The sequence below is a fragment of the Delphinus delphis genome, chromosome 4 (genome assembly GCF_949987515.2).
Source record: "Delphinus delphis chromosome 4, mDelDel1.2, whole genome shotgun sequence".
Classification (NCBI taxonomy): domain Eukaryota; kingdom Metazoa; phylum Chordata; class Mammalia; order Artiodactyla; family Delphinidae; genus Delphinus; species Delphinus delphis.
This window is the reverse complement of record NC_082686.1, coordinates 59126805-59150394: the sequence shown is the minus strand read 5'-3', so window position 1 is coordinate 59150394 and position 23590 is coordinate 59126805. Positions and strand designations below refer to the sequence as shown.

Below are 23590 nucleotides of genomic sequence, written 5' to 3'. Positions count from 1 at the left end.
GCTTTCTCTAGTTGTGGAGCACGGGCTCTAGGCACATGGGCTTCAGTAGTAGTGGTGCACGGGTTTAGCTGCTCCGCGGCAGGTGGGATCTTCCCGGACCAGGGCTCAAACCTGTGTACCCTGCATTGGCAGGCAGATTCTTAACCACTGCACCACCAGGGAAGCCCTTAAAAGTTTTTTTTTTTTTTTAATCTTAAATCACTGCTGATTAGAATAAACCACCACAACTAACTATAAAACTGAAAACATATCCAGAATTGAATTTTCTAAAAGAAGTCACAAAGCTGTTCTACAGAGTTAATTTTTTATCCAGTGCTATTGCTGTAACATTATAATATTCAGCTTCACTTTGAAAAGCTAAGCCACTTATATGAATAGGTCAGTAGCATCTTCATAAAAATATTTTCCATTAACATTAGTTCAAAGTAAGGCTTTGTCTTTCCATTCTGAATCTTTTTTTTTTAACATCTTTATTGGAGTATAATTGCTTTACAATGCTGTGTTAGTTTCTTTTTTATAACAAAGTGAATCAGTTATACATATACACATGTTCCCATATCTCTTCCCTCTTGCATCTCCCTCCATCCCACCCTCCCTATCCCACCCCTCTAGGTGGTCAGAAAGCACCGAGCTGATCTCCCTGTGCTATGCGGCTGCTTCCCACTAGCTATCTATTTTATGTTTGGTAGTGTATATATGTCCATGCAACTCTCCCACTCTGTGCCAGATTACCCTTCCCCCTCCCCGTATCCTCAAGTCCATTCTCTTGTAGGTCTGTGTCTTTATTCCCGTCTTGCGCCTAGGTTCTTCATGACCTTTTTTTTTTTTTTTTAGATTCCATATATATGTGTTAGTGTACGATACTTGTCTTTCTCTTTCTTACTTCACTCTGTGTGACAGACTCTAGGTCCATCCACCTCACTACAAATAACTCAATTTTGTTGCTTTTTATGGCTGAGTAATATTCCATTGTATATATGTGCCACATCTTCTTTATCCATTCATCTGATGATGGAGACTTAGGTTGCTTCCATGTCCTGGCTATTGTAATAGAGCTGCAATGAACATTTTGGTACATGACTGTTTTTGAATTATGGTTTTTTCAGGGCATATGCCCAGTAGTGGGATTGCTGGGTTGTATGGTAGTTCTATTTTTAGTTTTTTAAGGAACCTCCATACTGTTCTCCACAGTGGCTGTACCAATTCACATTCCCACCAACAGTGCAAGAGTGTTCCATTTTCTCCACACTCTCTCCAGCATTTATTGTTTCTAGATTTTTTGATGATGGCCATTCTGATGGGTGTGAGATGATATCTCATTGTAGTTTTGATTTGCATTTCTCTAATGATTAATGATGTTGAGCATTCTTTCATGTGTTTCTTGGCAATCTGTATATCTTCTTTGGAGAAATGTCTATTTAGGTCTTCTGCCCATTTTTGGTTTGGGTTTTTTTTTGTTGTTGTTGAGCAGCATGAGCTGCTTGTAAATTTTGGAGATTAATCCTTTGTCCGTTGCTTCATTTGCAAATATTTTCTCCCATTCTGAGGGTTGTCTTTTCGTCTTGTTTATGGTTTCCCTTGCTGTGCAAAAGCTTTGAAGTTTCATTACGTCCCATTGTTTATTTTTATTTCCATTTCTCTAGGAGGTGGGTCAAAAAGGATCTTGCTGTGAATTATGTCATAGTGTTCTGCCTATGTTTTCCTTAAGAGTTTGATACTGTCTGCCCTTACATTTAGGTGTATAATCCATTTTGAGTTTATTTCTGTGTATGGTGTCAGGGAGTGTTCTAATTTCATACTTTTACATGTACCTGTCCAGTTTTCCCAGCACCACTTACTGAAGAGGCTGTCCTTTCTCCACTGTATATTCTTGCCTCCTTTATCAAAGATAAGGTGACCATATGTGCGTGGGTTTATCTCTCGGCTTTCTATCCTGTTCCATTGATCTATATTTCTGTTTTTCTGCCAGTACTAAACTGTCTTGATTACTGTAGCTTTGTAGTATAGTCTGAAGTCAGGGAGCCTGATTCCTCCAGCTCCGTTTTTTGTTCTCAAGATTGCTTTGGCTATTCGGGGTCTTTTGTGTTTCCATACAAATTGTGAAATTTTTTGTTCTCGTTCTGAGAAAAATGCCAGTGGTAGTTTGATAGGGATTGCATTGAATCTGTAGATTGCTTTGGGTAGTAGAGTCATTTTCACAATGTGATTCTTCCAATCCAAGAACGTGGTATATCTCTCCACCTGTTTGTATAATCTTTAATTTCTTTCATCAGTGTCTTATAATTTTCTGCATACAGGTCTTTTGTCCCTTAGGTAGGTTTATTCCTAGAAATTTTATTCTTTTTGTTGCAATGGTAAATGAGAGCATTTTCTTAACTTCACTTTCAGATTTCTCATCATTAGTGTATGGGAATGCAAGAGATTTCTGTGCATTAATTTTGTATCCTACTACTTTACCAAATTCATTGATTAGCTCTAGTAGCTTTCTGGTAGCATCTTTACGATTCTCTAGGTATAGTATCATGTCATCTGCAAACAGTGACAGCTTTACTTCTGCTTTTCTGATTTGGATTCATTTCTTTTTTTTCTCTGATTGCTGTGGCTAAAACTTCCAAAACTATGTTGAATAAGAGTGGTGAGAGTGGACAACCTTGTCTTGTTCCTGATCTTAGTGGAAATGGTTTTTCACCATTGAGGACGATGTTGGCTGTGGGTTTGTCATATATGGCCTTTATTATGTTGAGGAAAGTTCCCTCTATGCCTACTTTCTGCAGGGTTTTAATCATAAATGGGTGTTGAATTTTGCTGAAAGCTTTCTCAGCATCTATTGAGATGATCATATGGTTTTTCTCCTTCAATTTGTTAATATGGTGTATCATGTTGACTGATTTGCGTATATTGAAGAATCCTTGCACTCCTGGAACAAACCCCACTTGATCATGGTGTATGATCCTTTTAATGTGCTGTTGGATTATGTTTGCTAGTATTTTGTTGAGGATTTTTGCATCTATGTTCATCAGGGATATTGGCCTGTAGTTTTCTTTCTTTGTGACATCTTTGTCTGGTTTCGGTATCAGGGTGATGGTGGCCTCATAGAATGAGTTTGGGAGTGTTCCTCCCTCTGCTATATTTTAGAAGAGTTTGAGAAGGATAGGTGTTAGCTCTTCTCTAAATGTTTGATAGAATTCGCCTGTGAAGCTATCTGGTCCTGGGCTTTTGTTTGTTGCAAGATTTTTAATCACAGTTTCAATTCAGTGCCTGATTGGTCTGTTCATATTTTCTATTTCTTCCTGGTTCAGTCTCGGCAGGTTGTGCATTTCTAAGAATTTGTCCATTTCTTCCAGGTTGTCCATTTTATTGGCATAGAGTTGCTTGTAGTAATCTCTCATGTAGTAATCTCTCATGATCCATTTTATTGGCATAGAGTTGCTTGTAGTAATCGCTCATGATCCTTTGTATTTCTGCAGTGTCAGATCCTTTGTATTTCTGCAGTGTCTTTTTCATTTCTAATTCTATTGATTTGAGTCTTCTCCCTTTTTTTCTTGATGAGTCTGGCTAATGGTTTATCCATTTTATCTTCTCAAAGAACCAGCTTTTAGTTTTATTGATCTTTGCTATCGTTTCCTTCATTTCTTTTTCATTTATTTCTGATCTGATCTTTATGATTTCTTTCCTTCTACTAACTTCGGGGTTTTTTTGTTCTTCTTTCTCTAATTGCTTTAGGTGCAAGGTTAGGTTGTTTATTTGAGATGTTTCCTGTTTCTTAAGATAGGATTCTATTGCTGTAAAGTTCCCTCTTAGCACTGCTTTTGCTGCATCTCATAGGTTTTGGGTCGTCATGTCTCCATTGTCATTTGTTTCTAGGTATTTTTTTATTTCCCCTTTGATTTCTTCAGTGATCACTTGGTTATTAAGTAGTGTATTGTTTAGCCTCCATGTGTTTGTATTTTTTACAGATCTTTTCCTGTAATTGATATCTATTCTCATAGCGTTGTGGTTGGAAAAGATACTTTATACGATTTCAGTTTTCTTAAATTTACCAAGGCTTGATTTGTGCCCTAAGATATGATCTATCCTGGAGAATGTTCCATGAGCACTTGAGAAAAATGTGTATTCTGTTGTTTTTGGGTGGAATGTCCTATAAATATCAATTAAGTCCATCTTGGTTTTTTTTTGTTTTTGTTTTTTGGGGTTTTTTTTTTTGCTGTACGCGGGCCTCTCACTGTGGTGGCCTCTCCCGTTGCAGAGCACAGGCTCTGGACGCACAGGCTCAGCGGCCATGGCTCACAGGCCCAGCCGCTCCTCGGCATGGGGGATCCTCCTGGACCGGGGCATGAACCCATGTCCCCTGCATCAGCAGGCGGACTCCCAAGCACTGCGCCACCAGGGAAGTCCCCCATCTTGTTTAATGTATCATTTAAAGCTTGTGTTTCCTTATTTATTTACATTTTGGATGATCTGTCCATTGGTGAAAGTGGGGTGTTAAAGTCCCCTACTATGACTGTGTTACTGTCGATTTCCCCTTTTATGGCTGTTAGTATTTTCCTTATGTATTGTGGTGCTCCTATGTTGGGTGCATAAATATTTACAATTGTTATATCTTCTTGTTGGATCGATCCCTTGATCATTATGTAGTGTCCTTCTTTATCTCTTCTAATAGTCTTTATTTTAAAGTCTATTTTGTCTGATATGAGAATTGCTACTCCAGCTTTCAGTTTCCATTTGCATGGAATATCTTTGTCCATCCCCTTACTTTCAGTCTGTATGTGTCCCTAGGTCTGAAGTGGGTCTCTTATAGACAGCATATATATGGCTCTTGTTTTTGTATCCATTCAGCCAGTCTGTGTCTTTTGGTGGGAGCATTTAGTCCATTTACATTTAAGGTAATTATCGATATGTATGTTCCTATTCCCATTTTCTTAAATGTTTTGGGTTTGTCATTGTAGGTCTTTTCCTTCTCTTGTGTTTCCTGCCTAGAGAAGTTCCTTTAGCATTTGTTGTAAAGCTAGTTTGGTGGTGCTGAACTCTCTCAGCTTTTGCTTGTCTGTAAAGGTTTTAATTTCTCCATCAAATCTGAATGAGATCCTTGCTGGGTAATCTTGGTTGTAGGTTCTTCTCCTTCATCACTTTAAATATGTCCTGCCACTGCCTTCTGGCTTGCAGAGTTTCTGCTGAAAGATCAGCTGTTAACCTTATGGGGATTCCCTTGTGTGTTATTTGTTGTTTTTCCCTTGCTGATTTTAATGTTTTCATAAATATTTAATTTTTGATAGTTTGATTAATATGTGTCTTGGCATCTTTATCCTTGGATTTATCCTGTATGGGACTCTCTGTGCTTCCAGGACTTGATTAGCTATTTCCTTTCCCATATTAGAGAAGTTTTCAACTATAGTCTGTTCTAATGTTTTCTCAGTCCCTTTCTTTTTCTCTTCTTTTTCTGGGACCCACATAATTCAAATGTTGGTGCATTTAATATTGGCCCAGAGGTCTCTGAGACTGTCCGCAGTTGTTTTCATTCTTTTTTCTTTATTCTGCTCTGCAGTAGTTATTTCCACTATTTTATCTTCCAGGTCACTTATCCGTTCTTCTGCCTCAGTTATTCTGCTATTGATCCCTTCTAGAGTATTTTTAATTTCACTTATTGTGTTGTTCATCCTTGCTTGTTTCCTCTTTAGTTATTCTAGGTTCTTGTTAAATGTTTCTTGTGTTTTCTCTATTCTATTTCCAAGATTTTGGATCATCTTTACTATCATTATTGTGAATTCTTTTTCAGGTAGACTGCCTATTTCCTCTTCATTTGTTAGGTCTGGTGTGTTTTTACCTTGCTCCTTCATCTGCTGTGTTTTTCTGTCTTATCATTTTGCTTATCTTACTGTGTTTGGGGTCTCCTTTTCACTGGCTGTAGGTTCGTAGTTCCCGTTGTTTTTGGTGTCTGTCCCCAGTGGCTATGGTTGGTTCAGTGGGTTGTGTAGGCTTCCTGGTGGAGGGGACTAGTGCCTGTGTTCTGGTGGATGAGGCTGGATCTTGTCTTTCTGGTGGGCAGGTCCACGTCTGGTGGTGTGTTTTTGGGCGTCTGTGGCTTTATTGTGATTTTAGGCAGCCTCTCTGCTAATGGATGGGACTGTGTTCCTATTTTGCTAGTTGTTTGGCATAGGGTGCCCAGCACTGTAGCTTGCTAGTCGTTGAGTGAAGCTGGTTGTTGGTGTTGAGATGGAGATCTCTGGGAGATTTTCACCATTTGGTATTACGTGAAGCTGAGAGGTCTCTTGTGGACCAGTATCCTGAAGTTGGCTGTCCCACCCTGATGCCTGGCTGGAGCACCAAGAGCCTTTCATCCACACAGCTCAGAATAAAAGGGAGAAAAAAGAAAGGAAGGGAGGGAGGGAGGGAGGGAGGGGATAAAATAAAAGAAAGTAAGAAAAAATAAAATAAAAAATAATTATTAAGAAAAAAAATTTTTAAAGTAAGAAACAAAAAACTACAGACAGACAGGACCCTAGGACAAATGGTGAAAGCAAAGCTATACAGACTAAGTCTCACACAGAAGCATACACATACACACTCACAAAAAGAAGAAAAGGGGAAAAAATAATATATCTTGCTCCCAAAGTCCACCTCCTCAATTTGGGATGATTCGTTGTCTGTTCAGGCATTCCACAGATGCAGGGTACATCAAGTTGATTGTGGAGCTTTAATCCACTGCTTCTAAGGCTGCTGGGAGAAATTTCCCTTTCTCTTCTTTGTTCACACAGCTCCCGGGGCTCAGCTTTGGATTTGGACCCACCTCTGCATGTAGGTCACCTGAGGGCGTCTGTTCTTCGCTCAGACAGGATGGGGTTAAAGAAGCAGCTGAATTGGCGGCTCCAGCTCACTCAGGACAGGGGGAAGGAAGGGGTATGGATGCGGGGTGAGCGTGTGGCGGCAGAGGCCGGCGTGACGTTGCACCAGCCTGATGCGCCCCGTGTGTTCTCCCAGGGAAGCTGTCCCTGGATCACGGGACTCTGGCAGTGGCGGGCTGCACAGGCTCCCGGGAGGGGAGGTGTAGATAGTGACCTGTGCTTGCACACAGGCTTTTTGGTGGCTGCAGCTGAAGCCCCAGCTCCCAGCCCCCGCCTGCCCTGGTGGGTGAGCAGACAAGCCTCTTGGGCCTGTGAGTGCCGGTCGGCACCAATCCTCTGTGCGGGAATCTCTGCGCTTTGCCCTCCACACCCCTGTTGCTGCGCTCTCCTCTGCAGCTCCGAAGCTTCCCCACTCCGCCACCCGCAGTCTCCCCCCATGAAGGGGCTTCCTAGTGTGTGGAAACCTTTCCTGCTTCACAGCTCCCTCCCACTGGTGCAGGTCCCGTCCCTATTCTTTTGTTTCTGATTTTTCTTTTGCCCTACCCAGGTACATGGCGAGTCTCTTGCCTTTTGGGAGGTCTGAGGTCTTCTGCCAGCATTCAGTGGGTGTTCTATAGGAGCAGTTCCACGTGTAGACGTATTTCTGATGTATCTGTGGGGAGGAAGGTGATCTCCGCGTCTTACTCTTCCGCCATCTTCCTCCCTTCCTCCATTGTGCATCTTAATGAACCAATTATAAACTGTCCAATCAACTTTTTTCTCTTGTCCTTTGCAAATCACCTTCTCACCTAAAACTTCTTTTTGGTCTTTCATTAGATAAAATGTTACTTCCTCTATGACAGGATGTTTTCTGTGATAAATCTACCTGTGAATTTTGCTATATACTTGAGTTAGTTTTGCTTTACAAATACTTAGAATATGCAGATGTCCTTTTCACATTTTAATCTTCATAGCTTTTGAGGTAAGAGTTACAAAAGAAGTTCAGAGAACTCAAGTAATTTGCCCAACGTCCAACATGTAATAAATATTAGAACTGGAACTTGAATTCTGGTCTTCTGATTCTGAACCCTGTGAAGGTGACTGACCCCAGCCTGAAATAACTGGTACTTCCAGTATGGACTGACTCTAATTTTATGAAGAATAATTTTTTTTATATTCAAATAAGGTCTCTAAAAAAAGGTAAGTTATAGCCATACATATAAGAATTTATCTTCAACCTATCTATTAGTGCTTAGCAGAAAAGTAGCCCCTTTTTTACCTAGTCCATTGTAATATTTTAATAAAATATACATAATAGACATTCCTTTAAAAGACAAAAACCCAATAAATAATATGGCAAACCTTGTCTACACAGTAGGCAATAGACTTGCATTTTATGGACCTCTATATGCTCTTGTTTGTCAGTTTGTTAAAACAGGAAAAATGGCTGGTATCTCTTCTAATGAACAGCATAATTCAATCATGTATAAACCTTTCCCCCGCTGCAGGCACAAATTCATTCTTGCTTTGGGAATACGCAGGTTTTAAAGCTGAAGTGATCCTGCAAGTTACAGATACACAACATTTAAAACAATGTTGAAATTCTAAGTTTTTAACTTCAGTTGGCATAGACAATTTTGAATCTTCAGCTAAACTGGAAGCCATTAGTCTCCAGATTTCCTGTTATATTTGCTATAAAGCATCTCAAGAGATGGATTCCAGAATAGGTCACAGCACTGTGGAAAAAAAAGAAAAAAAGCAAAATCATTTTCTTCCTTACTTCAGAGGTAGTAACAGATCTGAATTCATCTAACTCAAAATCTGTTTACAGCCAGGTGCAGTGGCATGCGCCTGTAGGCCCAGCTACTCGGGAGGCTGAGGCAGGAGGATTGCCTGAGCCCAGGAGTTCTGGGCTGTAGTGCGCTATGCCAATCGGTTGTCCGCACTAAGTTCGGCATCAATATGGTGACCTCCCGGGAGTGGGGGACGACCAGGTTGCCTAAGGAGGGGTGAACTGGCCCAGGTCGGAAACGGAGCAGGTCAAAACTCCCGTGCTGATCAGTAGTGGGATCGTGCCTGTGAATAGCCATTGCACTCCAGCCTGGGCAACATAGTGAGACCCCAACTCTTAAAAAAAAAAAAAAAAATCTGTTTACAAACTCTTGTGAGTTCCATGTATGAAACAGAATGTCTTAATCTGTCCTACTTTTCCTCTCTTCCCCCAGCCTCTTGAAGTATCCTAAATCTGGAGATCCACATTATCGGATCTATGTCATTCATGATTCTAAAAATTTCACATCTACTGTTTTGCCTTTTATTTTCCAGACTAAAAGTGTTTTTCTGTTTGTTTTGTTTTGTTTTTTATTGCAGTATAATTGACACATAACACTATATTAGTTTCAGGGGTACAACAATTCGATATTTGTATATATTGCAAAATGATCACCACAATAAGTCTAATTATATCCATCACCATTTATAGTTAAAAAATATTTTCTTTTCTTGTGATGAGGACTTTTAAGATCTTCTCTCTTAGCAACTTTCAAATATGCAATATAGTATTACTGTAGTCACCATACTGTACAATACATCATCCCCATGGCTTATTTTAGAACTAGAAGTTTGTACCTTCTGACCTTCACCCATTTCTCTTACCCCCAACCTCTACCTCTGGCAACCACCAATCTCTCCTCTGCATCTATGAGCTTGTTTTGTTGTTGTTTTAAATTCCACATGTAAGTGAGATCACACAGTATTTGTCTTTCTCTGACTCATTTCCCTTAGCATAATGTTCTCCCGTCCATGTTGTCGCAAACGGCAAGGTTTCCTTCTTTTTTGTGAATGAATAGTATTCCAGTTGTGTATACACAATGACCCTTCAACAACATGGGTTTGAATTCCATTTATCCATTTATATGTGGATTTTTTCTATGGTAAATACTACAGCATTACACCTGGTTGGCTGAATCCAGGGATTCGGAGAAAATGTGGATATAGTGGGTCGACTATAAGTTATACTTGGATTTTCGACTGGGCCAAGGGTCAGAGCCCCTAACCGCTAACACTATTCAAGGGTCAACTGTATAATACCACATTTTCTTTATCCATTCATTCACCGAGGGGCACTTAGGTTGTTTCCATATCTTGGCTATTGAAAATAATGCTGTAACAAACATGGGAGTGCATATATCTTTTCGAATTAATGTTTTCATTTTCTTCAGATATATATCCAGGAGTGTATTCCTGGATCACATGGTAGTTCTATTTTCAGTTTTTTGAGGAATCTTAATACTGTTTTCCTTAGTGGTTGCACCAATTTACATTCCCACCAATAGTGCACAAGGATTCCCTTTTCTCCACATCCTTGCCAATACTTGTTATTTCTTGTCTTTTTGATAATAGCCATTCTAACAGATGTGAGGTAATATCTCACTGTGGTTTTGATTTGCATTTCCATAATGATTAGTGAGGATCTTTAGTGAGGATGATTAGAGGATCTTTTCATATACCTGTTAGCCATCTGTATGTTCTCTTTGGAAATATGTCTATTCAGATCCTCTGCCCATTTCTTAATCCGATTTTTTTTTTTTTTGCTATTGAGTTGTATGAGTTCTTTATATATTTTGGATATGAACCCCTTATCAGATATATGACTTGCAAATATTTTCTCCCATTCAGTAGGCTGACTTTTCATTTTGTTGATAATTTCCTTTGCTGTGCAGAAGCTTTTAGTTTAATGTAGTCCTATTTACTCATCTTTGCTTTTGTTGCCTTTGCTTTTGGAGTCAGATCCAAAAACTGATCACCTACACTGATGTCAAGGAACTTAGGGCCTGTTTTCTTCTAGGAGTTTTATGGTTTCAGGTCTTAACATATTCTTCTGCATGTGGCTGTCCAATTTTCCCAGCGCCATTTATTGAAGAGACTGTCCTTTCCCCATTGTATATTCTTGGCTCCTTTGTAAATTAATTGCTCATATATGCATGGGTTTATTTCTGGGCTCTCTATTCTGTTCCACTGACCTATGTGTCTGTTTTTATGCCAATACCGTACTGTTTCATTACTATAGCTTTGTAACACAGTTTGAAATCAGGAAGTGTGATGCCTCCAGCTTTGTTCTTTCTTAAGGTTGCTTTGGCTATTTGCAGTCTTCTGTGGTTCCACACAGCTTTTAGGACTGTTAGTTCTATTTCTGTGAGAAATGCCATTGGAATATCTTGTTTTGCTTTTTATTTCCCAGACTAAAATTCTGATTTCTTTAATTTGTTCTTTTTGTCTCAAAGATTCAATTACCATGATAATGTAGACCTTTTATCATGATTTTTAAAAAAAAATCATCACCATTATTGTGTCTATTATTCGATCTATCTTACTGTATCCATCCATATCCTTTCATCCATTTATCAGCATGGAAATGAACACATGGTTTCTTGGGATATGTGGACTTTTATGGAGACGCTATGACGTTTATGGATTCATGTATGGTGTATACCTGTATATAACACAGGTAAAATATTTTCTGCTGTATTGCTAATTCTCTTTTTGATAAAGTACAGCATTTTAGACTTTTTGACCAAAGCTGCCTACTTGAGAACAGTGCATAATGATTCTCAGTTATAACTGAAGTTACACATGTACAGTTTACAGGAGCGATACAAGTTGGATAGTCCACACACTATGGCACCATGAACTGATTTGCAACATTTCTGTCAACTCATATGATTTTCTTTGTCCTTAAGACTCAGTTCTCATTTGCTTTAAAACCACAGAAACAATTATATTGTGCCTACTTATATATTTCTTCCATATCATTTATAAAAACAGACTGATCCCAGAATCAATCTTTAGGGGTCTTTCACCAATTTTATTTCTCTACTCAGCTGGGGCAGAGTTCAGACATGAAGGTTAGCACTTAACTTTTGCCAGCAGGCTTAAAGGCCAAACCCTGTTGGACTACATGTCTACCCACACTTCCATCTTTCTCCTACCAAGATCATACAGGAAGATAAGGAAATAAAACCTAACTTACTTTATAATAATTATTCTGTGAGTAGGCCAAATCCTCTTTTGGAGGGATGTACTGGGACTTGGTCAAGCAAATAAAAGCAAGCAGTATAAATAACTCTATTTTCTGAATTGGGTTTTGAGAACTACTGAGTACAACCTGACAACTTCCTGTATGTTGTCACTGTGGTATGGTGAACATTGAAGTTCTTGAAAGCCAGCAGCCTCCTGCGTGTGTCTCAATTCTTAAGACCTTGAGTGCTGTGTGGCTTCTGCAGTGCCTTAGTCACTTAGTGATACAGTGGCAGTGATTCCAAGGTCATGCAGCAGAAAATGCTGGCACATCTAAAGAAGGCTACGCCTCTAAAAAGTACTGAGAATCTGATAGTTTGGGTTGTTGGCCTAACCCTGCCATTCACTGACTGACCTTTGGGAAGGAAAGAAACTAACATTTATTATGTGGCTAATGTGTGTATAGCAGTCACAATGCATTTTATTTAATCCTTCTGTCATATTTTTTTACTCAGAAAATGAAATAAGTTGCTTTTTTAAAAGCTACTGCCAAGAAGTAGGGGAACTATGCAAAACCATGGCTGTCTGACCCTGAGGTCCATGCTTTTTTTTTTTTTTTTCATGCTCTTTCTATTTCAGCAAATACGTCTCTATAACTCACTTCACTTCTCCGACTTGTAATCGTATCTGTGAAACAGGGATGCTTACTTTGTGGATCAATTAAGTGTTTTGAATGATCTAGTGACATAACCTCCCCCAAGACCATCTGTTTTCAGATAGCTCTAGTTGTTCTTAATGTCAAGCCACAATCTAGCTCAACTGATCTGGTAGCATACAGCTTATAGCAGTGTGAGACTACTGTTTGATCATTCCCTTGTTTTGAACACTATAATTCTAATAATGTAGCTCAAGAAAACATTGTCAGTTTTTCCCCAGTCCCACTATACTATTTAACTCAGCTTACAGTCAACTAAAACTTTTTTTTCAATAAATGCTTCTGTTAGGCCATAATTTGCCCATCTTATGTTTGTTTTGCCTTTTTAGAGGAAGTCTCACTTCCTTCTTATTAAATGTTTAAAAGAAACAGATATATTTCTATGCCAATGCTCAGGGCTCTAAGAAGAATTAGGATTTCATTCCTGCCCCTAGGAGTTTCCACTGTATATATGGGACACAGACAAATGAACAGGATAAATACTTGAATGTAAGACACGGGGGAAAAACATTTTGTAGGAAAGAATGAAGATGGATTTAGACTGGCATGTTCATAATTACCAACAATTTAATTGTGATCTGGATTTGTAGAAAGTAGAATGACTGTTTAGAGGACAGTTTTATATACAACTAAGTGTTACTTGGTTTCATTATTTTCTCATAGAAACTATAATAGTGTCAAAGAAGTTAGAGTCAGAAAATCACAGGGAAGTGGCACTGCATTTCTGCTAGTATATAGGTTACTTACTGTACCCAAACTGTACACTGAAAAGACAAACTCATGTTTCATTGCTAAACCACATCTAATATCTCAAAAATTGCTGCTCAGGAAATAACCATCCTGTCAGCTACTGATGCTTAATTCTAACTTACACGAAGAATTTCTTCTTTGCACATCGTCCTTTAAAAGGAAAATTCTTATCCTTCACAGCCTGAATGAGCTTTCTACCATAAAGATGAGTTGTTTTTCTTTAGAATTGAGAAAGAGATGGTAGTATCTTTATTATGGCTGTTGTTTAGGTGATTTAAAAAGTAAAAAGTTTTCACTTCTACTGTGGTCTAGGGTTGAAATAGGCTGAGGTAGAAAGATCATGAAGATACTACAGGGAAGATTTAGCAAGAATCTGCAGAAAAAAGAAAGAATAGAGGGAAGAAAAAATAAAAGTGTTGATGGGCTGTACCAATAAATTATGGCTAAGTGCATAGTCTTCCAAACTCCTGTAATTTTAAGTGATACCTCAGATACACTGATTTAATACTAAAGGTTGTTAGTACATAAAGTTATATGTTAGTACATAAAGACAATTCAACTCTTACCTTACAGGAAACAACTGAGGAAAACATCCTTGTGTTTTAGTGTCAACAAATTTCTGGATCTGAAGGACTTGTTTTAAAAGATGTCCCTTGGAAGATTTGTCAATTTTTGTCAATACCATCTGTAGGAAAACAAATATTTAAGCATTAGAAATAAAGTACAGGTGACCCTTGAACAACATGGGCTTGAATTGCAAAGGTCCACTTATATGCATATTTTTTCAATAGTAAATACTACAATATTACACGATCTGTGGTTGATTAAATCCACAGATGTGGAACTGCCAATATGGAGGAACCCCCAATAGGGAGGGGTGACTGTAAGTTACACTTGGATTTGTGACCGCAAGGAGGGTTGGCGCCCCTAACTCCCACACTGTTCAAGGGTCAGCTGTTATTTCTTACTCTACAGTTTTATACATTTTAGTTACAAATTTCAGTAACAACTAGGTGACCTATGCAAGTTTCTTAATCTCTCTGTACTTGTTTCCTCATCTATAAAATAAAAGCAATACCTCCTAAAGGAGATGCTGAGAAGATTAAATGAGTTAATGTATGCAATATATAAAGCATACACTATATATGTTTGCTGTTTCTGATGCTTTAACTACATAGGGCCATAATATCTTTGATTCAAGACCAGTGAAAAGCACCCTGGTGCCATGTTTGCAATTGCCATATGCCAAATGTTTCATACGATCACTATATGTCTTATGGTCTAAGATACAGAAGTGAATATTATTAGGTTGATCCATATAAAACTGCCAACTTATAATCATTTTTGAACTACATAATTGTTCTGCCTTATATGTAAAATTTAAAGGAAAAATTAGAAATCAGGCTAGTTGTAGGTTGTAGCCACTAGAGTTATATTCCAAGCTATACCGATATATAGTTATATTCCAAGTAAGCCTAGATTCTACTAGGTTCAACAGTAAATACTTTGAATAATTTACTTACTCAATGACAATTATCAATACATACTAGAGGAAGGTCAATGCATGGATAATTACAAAATCAATTAAAAAGTAAAAGCTTGAGGGCTTCCCTGGTGGTGCAGTGGTTGAGAGTCCGCCTGCCAATGCAGGGGACATGGGTTTGTGCCCCGGTCTGGGAAGATCTCACATGCCGCGGAGCGGCTAGGCCCGTGAGCCATGGCCACTGAGCCTGTGTGTCCAGAGCCTGTGCTCCGCAACGGGAGAGGCCACAACAGTGAGAGGCCCACGTACCGCAAAAAAAAAAAAAAGTAAAAGCTTGATGTATCTGTCAGAGGTTTTCCTAGGGAATTTCTATAAAATTAAATTTCCTGACTAATCATTTATGCTTTTCAGTTATAAAAAAAATTAATGATTGTAAATCAACTATACTTCAATTAAAAAAATATTAATGGTAAAAGGAGTGAGAAGCAGAAAGTGAAAGTCTTTTTTCATAAAGGCAAATATTTAAAAGGAGACATAATTTCTCTATCACAACTTCTTTTCCAAAGAAGAAAGGTTAATATTTCCTTAAAGTTAAAACTGAGAAAAATATATGATTCCACAAAATGGTATCTATGATATCAAATTAGGAGTACTATCACTGTCACTTAATATAACCGGTTGCACGATATTTGGGCTTCTTCTTTTTTTTTTTTTTTTTTCACTACGTAGACTATGTTTATCAATCCTTTGGCTCCTCATAACCATAAATTATCTCTAATGTTTCACAGGGCTTTTGCAAACCCCAAGAATTCCATAACCCCAAGAATACAGAAAAGTTTCTGACTGGTAACATGGTTTGATTTGCACTAAACTCCAAAACCACTACATTTTAGTGGTTTTCTGACATTTTTTTGAAATCAAATTATAGTCAGTGGGCTCTTTTCCTTAGAGAGGAACTTTAAGACTGCCATTTTATCTGTAAAACCTACAAAGCAAAATAAATATGGATACCAACCTACCAATCTGTATTCTATTCTAGGGTAAACAACAGTAAGAACTGGTAAGATATTCTCATAAGAAATTTTGTTTTCCTTAAGAATATAAACATCCTACTTATGTGTGCTGGAGCCTACTATATTCTTGTGATGTTCTTAAATTCCAGATTAGTTTAGCAAATTTTTCAGTTGCAGTTTTGTTTACATTCTGATAAGTAGTATCTGCCAACCTGCTGATAAGGAGCTACAAATGAGTCTTAGCAAATATTTATATTGTCATTTTAAAAAAACCCAAAAAACAAAGAAATGCACTTAGGAACACTAAATGAACAGTTTAGAAAACTTTTACTTTGACTATAATTTTGAAAACTTAAAAGCCAGGAGAAGGAAAAGGGAATAAAAGTACCACAGAACTTATTTTAATATTAATGGCTGATAACTGAAAAGATTGTTTAAAAGGTACTCCTTTATCTTTTGAGGAGGCAAGACCTACTCTTTCATTAAAAAGATGTACACATGTGCACATGCACACACACACATAGACACACAGGGAACTTGTATTTCTAATTGTAACTATGATTCAAAAGAAATACTTACCACATAAGGTAATGCAAATTCTTCACACATTTCTATGGCAATGTTGTCTGTTTTTTGAATTCCAACAACACTATCCACTAACAAAAATGTTCTCATCAAACTATAAGAATGCAGAAAAGAAGATTAACGGCAATATAAAATATACTCATTCATTTCTTCCCCCCAACCTTCACTACACTAAGAAATTTTACTTTGAATAATTATCAATTCAAAATTTTAAAATTTCTTTAAGCAAAAGGAATTCTCAATTCACTATGAAGTCCATCCTACAGTCCAACAGGTCTCAATATTTACATTCAGTAACTAAATTCATTAATATTAATTTATTTCAATAGCATATATTGAACATAAGATAATCTGCCTAGAACTGGATACAAAGATGAATGAGCCCCTTCCTCTAAGAGCTTGAACTCTAGTGGGAGAAAGAAACAGGAACCCAATTAACTATAAGTTACCATAAAAATGTCTAAATTTTCAAATATTACTTTAAGACTAACAGATAACAGAAACCAAACGTTATATTTTTCATTTTCTTTTGCAAGTATTTTATCTTAGTTTCTATGTAAAGCTACAACAAGCAAGATACTTGTAAACACTTTTTTATTCTTCAAAAGGTTAACATTAATTTTTCTATATATTGTGCAATGCTTGAAACATAGACCTGCTACTTGACTACCTATGGAAATAAAAAAAGGTAGTATTTACAGAGGCTATGATGTCAGAAGTATTTTAAGGATAATCAGAATTTACTGAAGTTTATTTAAATCTGGTAAATACCACATTAACCAACATTTTTCATTTTTAAAAACAGCCAGCTTAGAGTTTGGTATAAAAAAATTAATAAAGTCTGCTGAGTTACTATTGATAGTCTCAATTTAGGAAAACAATTGAAATTAAGTTTAAGCTAACTTACAGGAAAAAACTAAGCAGGCAGTATATACCTTGCTCCTAAATACTGTATTGTAGAATATTAAGGGAATAAAGTGGACTTTCTAAAAAAGTCATTTGATAAAACGGAAGTGTTCATCATGTGTAGAATGTCCTAGTCATGAGAACTTTGGGGGGTTCAACATAACAATTATAAGAAAAATGTTTTTCTTACTTCTTTCGTTCTTTTAGATAGGTTTCTACCATGTCAACAAAATCTTCAGGTGCTCTATAGCCATAACCTGGCATGTCCACCAATGTAAAATATTTTCCAACTTTGAAAAAATTCATTTTCTTTGTGTGGCCCTGATAAAGTAAATGGAAAAATAAAAGCTTTCTTAAAATATGTCCTTTATATATTTCATGACTCAAAATATTTTCTGTTCAATTAACAATTACTTATTAAAAGCATAAAAGTATTCTGTATATAACCCTATGCTGATGATGATACAGGAAAAGAAGACAGAAGACAAGTGGCTGGAGATTAGCTTAGATGATACTACTACTTCCCTCCAATTCATTTTTTAAAGAGAATCTATATGATTTAAGAACTTTAGATTCCATATTAGAAATAACGTAGGCAAAATATTTTCGAGTCTTTCCTACTTCATTAGCTCCCTCTCTGTGAAAAAGTTATACTGTTCTAAATAGTACGACTGCATTAGTCAATATTCTCTGATGAACAATATAACTCCACTTTAAAGAAGAATGAATTATGGCACAGATAGGTTAAATTAAATGCTTACTATCAGTCATACAAGTTTGCATAACACCTAGATGCAAAGCCTGATAGTTTATTATGCCTAGACTATAACTTTCCTAAAATCAAGATGTTTTGCATGTTTTATTAGGTGGGTTTAGTGCTTTCATTAAGCATTTTTTAAAAAGCATGTACAACTGTAAAATGTGCAACTAAAACTGATGTAAAGATGATAAAAAGTAGTTTATTCATGTGGTTTCGTGTCCACAGACATTATTAATCAGAAAAGGAAAGATTAACACAAATAACTTTAAAAGTCAATTGTTTAGAACTTAGAAGAATTATTTTCAGAGGGAAGATTTTATAAATGATGCTTAGGTTCCCAGGCAGCTTAAGTGTCTACCTATAGGAAAATAATTTTAGAATTACAGATTAGGAATGTCAAGAATACATTTCTTCCATTGTCCTCTCCCAGCAGAAAGGGAACAACCCTACCAAGAAGTGAGAGTTTAGCTGGGGTATTTGGTAAGGCAGGGCAGGAGGGAGTAAAGCTAGGAGGGTTAACAAATGACTACAATTGTCAGGGATGGTATCAGGGAATCAACCATAGGAAAAACTGCGGAGCAAGAGAAGACCAGTGAAGCCTCAGGGAAGGGTTCCAGTGCAAGGCAACAGGGGCAGTGAGCACTGGGTTGGTGTGAACATTTGGCCAAGGATAGATAATAAGGTGAGGAAAACTGAGGTGAGTTTTGAGGAGAGGATATCTTAAATATTGGTAGAGTCTGCATTATTGAGAAGGAAGCAGAGGAAATGAGAAAATGACAGAAAGCTATTACAGCAGGCTGGCTGGGATATTAGGCACATAATTTGGCCCTGGGTAAACTGGGAATTGCCTGATGGGTGTATATATTTGAGTTAGCAAGGTATAAAAGATTAGAGGAGGAAAAAATAATACACTTTAAAGCTGTTTTCTTTAAAATCAAAGTAGAAGCAGATGATCATTCTCAAAGAAGCAAATATAGAATGACACTAGAACAACTCTTTGGAAAAGACTGGACCAAGGAAGATTTCCCCAAGATACTGGCAAGACTACTAAAATAACTCCAGATACACTTCCTTTTCTTCAGAGAAATACACAGGCATTAATGAAATGTCTTACATTAGTGCTTGTGTGAAAGAAATCACTTTTCTAGGAACTTAGCAATGATGGTTTCTTCTACCCCCTCAGCATTTATTATTCATCTTAGTCAATTCAGAGATAGTTAGATATATTTTAAATTTTAACATACCGGTTTTTTGGAGACTCTAACTTCAACCTCTGGGGCAAGTGAAAATAAAGCCTTTATTAGAGAGGATTTTCCAACATTGCTTCTGCCTATAAAACACACCTTATACAAGCAAAAAGAAGATAATTGAGTACTAGTTTATATATATATCACTATATAATGTATTAGCTGCAAAAATCTGTGAATACTACTCAGTCTTGCCTAACCATAAAAAGTGGCTTATAGTTAGTCAAACCTCAGATTCTAATAGACAGCTACTATCTACTAAATGATTTCAATGTGGCAGGTACTGTTTTAAAAGCACTTAACATATTTTCTTATTTACTTTTTACAATATCTCCATGAAACTGATAATATTCGTATCCCCATTTTACAGGTGATAAAACTAGAGGTAGAGAGAGGTTAAATAACTGGCCCAAAATTATACAGCCAGAAAGTGAAGAAACTGGAATCTGAACTCAGGGCATCTACATCCAGAACCTTGCTTTTAATTACACTATGCCACTCAAGAATATCTGCAACATTTATTAAGAATTCCATATTTATAAAGCTTTTTTTTTTTTTTTTTTTTGCGGTACTTGGGCCTCTCACTGTTGTGGCCTCTCCCGTTGCGGAGCACAGGCTCCGGACGTGCAGGCTCAGCGGCCATGGCTCACAGGCCCAGCCGCTCCGCGGCATGTGGGATCTTCCCGGACCGGGGCACGAACCCATGTCCCCTGCATCGGCAGGCGGACTCTCAACCACTGCGCCACCAGGGAAGGCCCTACAAAGCTTTTTTGAAGTTACAAACTAGACGCGTTTCAACAGAACTGGCTCTGTGTTTGGAACTCCATTTCCTCACAAACTCTCAAAGTACACCATAGCACCATTATAATTACTCCTTTCTCTTGACCTTTCTTGTTCCAATTAAGCTTTTCTCCTTTAGTCTGAATGTAGAAAGCAACAAAATATTTCTAATATTAACGATTAATACACATGGCTCGTCTTTTTAATACAGTATTGAAGAGGGTACATTTCCAATCAGTGCTTCTAAATGAGGGCAGTACCGCCCCCTGGGGTGTTTTAGAAATTTGTAAGGGTATTTTTGGTTATCAATAGGATTGGGTGGCATTTAGTGGGCAGGGGCCAGCAATGCTACACATTTTGCAAAACTGGGGTCAGTCCTTCAGAATGAATTGATTTGGGTCCTGCAAAAATTTCAAATGCTCTCCCAGATTAAATCCAATGATAATATACAGATAATAAAACTGAATTAAAAAGCCAATTACACAAAAAGTCCAGTAATTTATAAAATTGAAAATCGATGCTATCTTAAAATCATTAAGTGATTTATGTACTCTTAAATTATTACAGCAGTTCTAAATATATTAGCAGAAAAGTTTCAGTGCAGTGGTACCGTTATCACAAGTATGTAAGGAGGTCAGAGCCTTCATTTAACAGAACAAAATAGTAAACTGCAGGACATGAATAAAATGCACACTCACTGAATTTCACTTAAGTTGTTTTTAAAAATGTTATACATTATTGCCATCTATATATAAAATTTTTTTTGCCACGATAGGAAATTTAGATTGGGTGAAAATTACGTATTGATAAGAATCACTTCATTTGTGAAACTCCTATACTTTTCATATTCTTCACTTTGTCTAATTTGTCTCGGCATGTATTCTCTACTGCAATTAATTAGAAAAAAAGATAAATGGTTAAGTTTTTAAACGCCTTTTGAAGTCTTTTATATTCACTATCAAAATAATTAAAACTATATCTGCTTACTTTGTTATAATAATGATATGCGTCCACAGAAAGCTAGTAAATCTCTCCGGTCTGCTGACAAGAAAGAGATGACAGCAAAATCCCAGCCCAAGTCCTCAGCACCCGCATCCGGCTGCCGTTCTCACCTCCGGGCGGCGGAGGTCCGGGGCGTGGTCGAGACGCACGGCGGAGCTGAGGTACTCGATGCGGTTCCGCGAGGAAGCCGTGAAGACGCTCTCCGCCCTCGCGATGTCATCCAGGCTTGGGTTGAAGATCTTCAGGTGAAGGTCGGGCCTCGAGCCCGGGACGAAATGCCGCTCGAGTTCTTGCAGTGGGAACACGAGCTTCGTCAGTTGCTTGCTTGGCAGCCGTAGAACCTCCGCGAAGGCCTGGGACGTGCAGTAAGCTCGTCTTCCGCTCCCCAGCTCTGCCCCCATCGCAAACAGCCAGCCCACGTCAAACCACAGCCGGCGTGCTGCCATTTTCCTCTCCTAGAAGCCCCGCCTCGGGCCTTCGTTCCGAAGGTCTGAACTGCGCGTGCGTGACCCCGCTCCCGTTACGCCTGCTGGGAATTGTAGTCTCCGCTGGCCTCGCTGGTTCCCGCTTAAGCTCTTCGCGTACAGAGAGCCGGAGGCAGGTGTTACTTCGCAGGGGGAAAAAAGTTCGCTGGGTGCCTTTCACACTCTAGCCCTGACACCTGTGCCTTTGACTTGTATGTCGCTGTGGGGAGGCTGTTTAACGATTTTCAGAGGTGAAGAGACATATCTGGCTGTGTGAGCCTTGAGGCTCAAATGAAGAAGAAAACCTGTGCAGCTCTGGTGGGTTTCAGGCCAGTTTGCTCTTCACAGTTTCTGGTTGTCTCACGGACGTTAACGTTGTACAAATCACTAGGAAAAACACTTTCTCAACAATGAAAAGGGCTGGTGAGAAATGTAGTTGAAAAAGCGCCTGTTCATATTTCATTCAGTCTTCTCTATAGTTGCAGGAAATGTCATTAAATTTTAGAGATTTCTTACAGAATAAAATAAAAAAAAACAGTTTGCACAAGTGTTCGAGTTGTTTCATTGAAGTTATGTAATGACATCTTATTTCAAAAGTTTCTTTTCAAAGCAATTCAAACCGATCACTGCTGGAATGGGAGATACAGGGATCATGACAAAATGAATATCTGTAAGATATTCCTGCTTAAAAGACGATGGGTCTTCTAAAACCTTAGCAGCAAACAGCATACCAAGGTTAACGCACGGTGTTTTGAGCGATTCCCCAGGTTGTTCAGTGACTGATAAGGGCAATTCTTGAATTAATGTTACAGAAAAGTTAATGAACAGGACCAACGACTTGGAGAGTAGCCTGACCTACTGCCGGCCGGCTAATTTTTTGTTGATCTTTGCATTGGGCTTTGAGGCTTTCCTCCTTCCCCTAGTTTCTCTCCTCCAAAGAAAACACTTCATTGTAAACATCCAGACATTCTGGATATATATATTACCATGTATGTATTTTAACTCAAAATACTGTTCTAAAGCCTTTAAAATTTTTTAAACAATATAGTTGGAAGTCTTTTTATATCAATACGTACCGACCTACATGATTTAAAAAAACAAACAAACAAACCCTAAACTACCATAAAAACACAAAGTCCTCATTCACTCCAAGCACTAGTTAGATATGAGAGGGTGGCCTCTTCTCTTGTTATCATTGTTCACATGTGGTTTTCACATTGTCATAGTAACATTTTCCTACATGATTGTTTTTAATGGAGGCATATTATTCCGTTTATATCTCCAGTGTCTTATTGATCACTAATTAGGTTTTGTTATTACAACAATGCTACAGTGAGCACTCAGGAATAGATATCTTTGCACACTTGTGGAAGTAGGATAAATTCCTAGAAGAGGACTTGATAGGTGCATAAGGTGTGTGCACTTTTTTTGTTTTTAAAGAAGATGTTGGGGGTAGGAGTTTATTAATTTATTTATTTTTGCTGTGTTGTGTCTTCGTTTCTGTGCGAGGGCTTTCTCTAGTTGTGGCAAGCGGGGGCCACTCTTCATCGCGGTGCACGGGCCTCTCACTATCGCGGCCTCTCTTGTTGCGGAGCACAGGCTCCAGACGCGCAGGCTCAGTAGTTGTGGCTCACAGGCCTAGTTGCTCCGCGGCATGTGGGATCCTCCCAGACCAGGGCACGAACCCGTTTCCCCTGCATCGGCAGGCGGACTCTCAACCACTGCGCCACGAGGGAAGCCCTCAGCTTTACTTTTTTCCAAATGGTTAGCCATTTGTCTCAACAATATTTATTAAACAGTCTATCTTTTCTTCACTGAATGTGTATGTGGGTACATTTGCAGACAACTCTGAACTTTGAAAGTGCTTTCATATGTGCTATTTCATTTCTAACTCTGGGGTCCCAGGTGTGGAGATAAACCCGAGCATGAAGGGCTTTTGCCAATTCTTACAAGGGTTTGAGAGGTGTTCAGGGATTAATAGACATCACAGTACTCGTTTTGTAATCCTGCATGAGGCATTCATAGCTGTGAGGCCTGCTAGTCAGAGGGAA

At 38.2% G+C, this 23590-nt stretch overlaps 1 protein-coding gene across 3 annotated transcripts in view; it reads right to left on the bottom strand.

Annotated features, from left to right (window-relative positions):
* The window catches only part of GTPBP8 (GTP binding protein 8), a 29163-nt gene extending 7085 nt beyond the window's left edge, over positions 1–22078 (bottom strand). Inside the window, exons 1-7 of one of the 3 annotated variants that reach the window (XR_009519242.1) lie at positions 21186–22078; positions 19291–19389; positions 17477–17607; positions 16375–16474; positions 13866–13984; positions 13422–13672; positions 8501–8554 (exon numbers count right to left, since the gene is read on the bottom strand). Coding sequence is in view for 2 of the 3 variants with exons in the window: in XM_060010643.1 (XP_059866626.1) it covers positions 8464–8554; positions 13866–13984; positions 16375–16474; positions 17477–17607; positions 19291–19389; positions 21186–21521 (876 nt within the window). In the remaining variant the exon portion in view is untranslated. Of the gene's footprint in view, positions 1–7126; positions 8555–13421; positions 13673–13865; positions 13985–16374; positions 16475–17476; positions 17608–19290; positions 19390–21185 lie in introns of those variants that run through there. The other 2 variants (XM_060010643.1, XM_060010644.1) reach the window with 2 other exon arrangements.
* Between the last annotated feature and the right edge of the window lie 1512 nt (positions 22079–23590).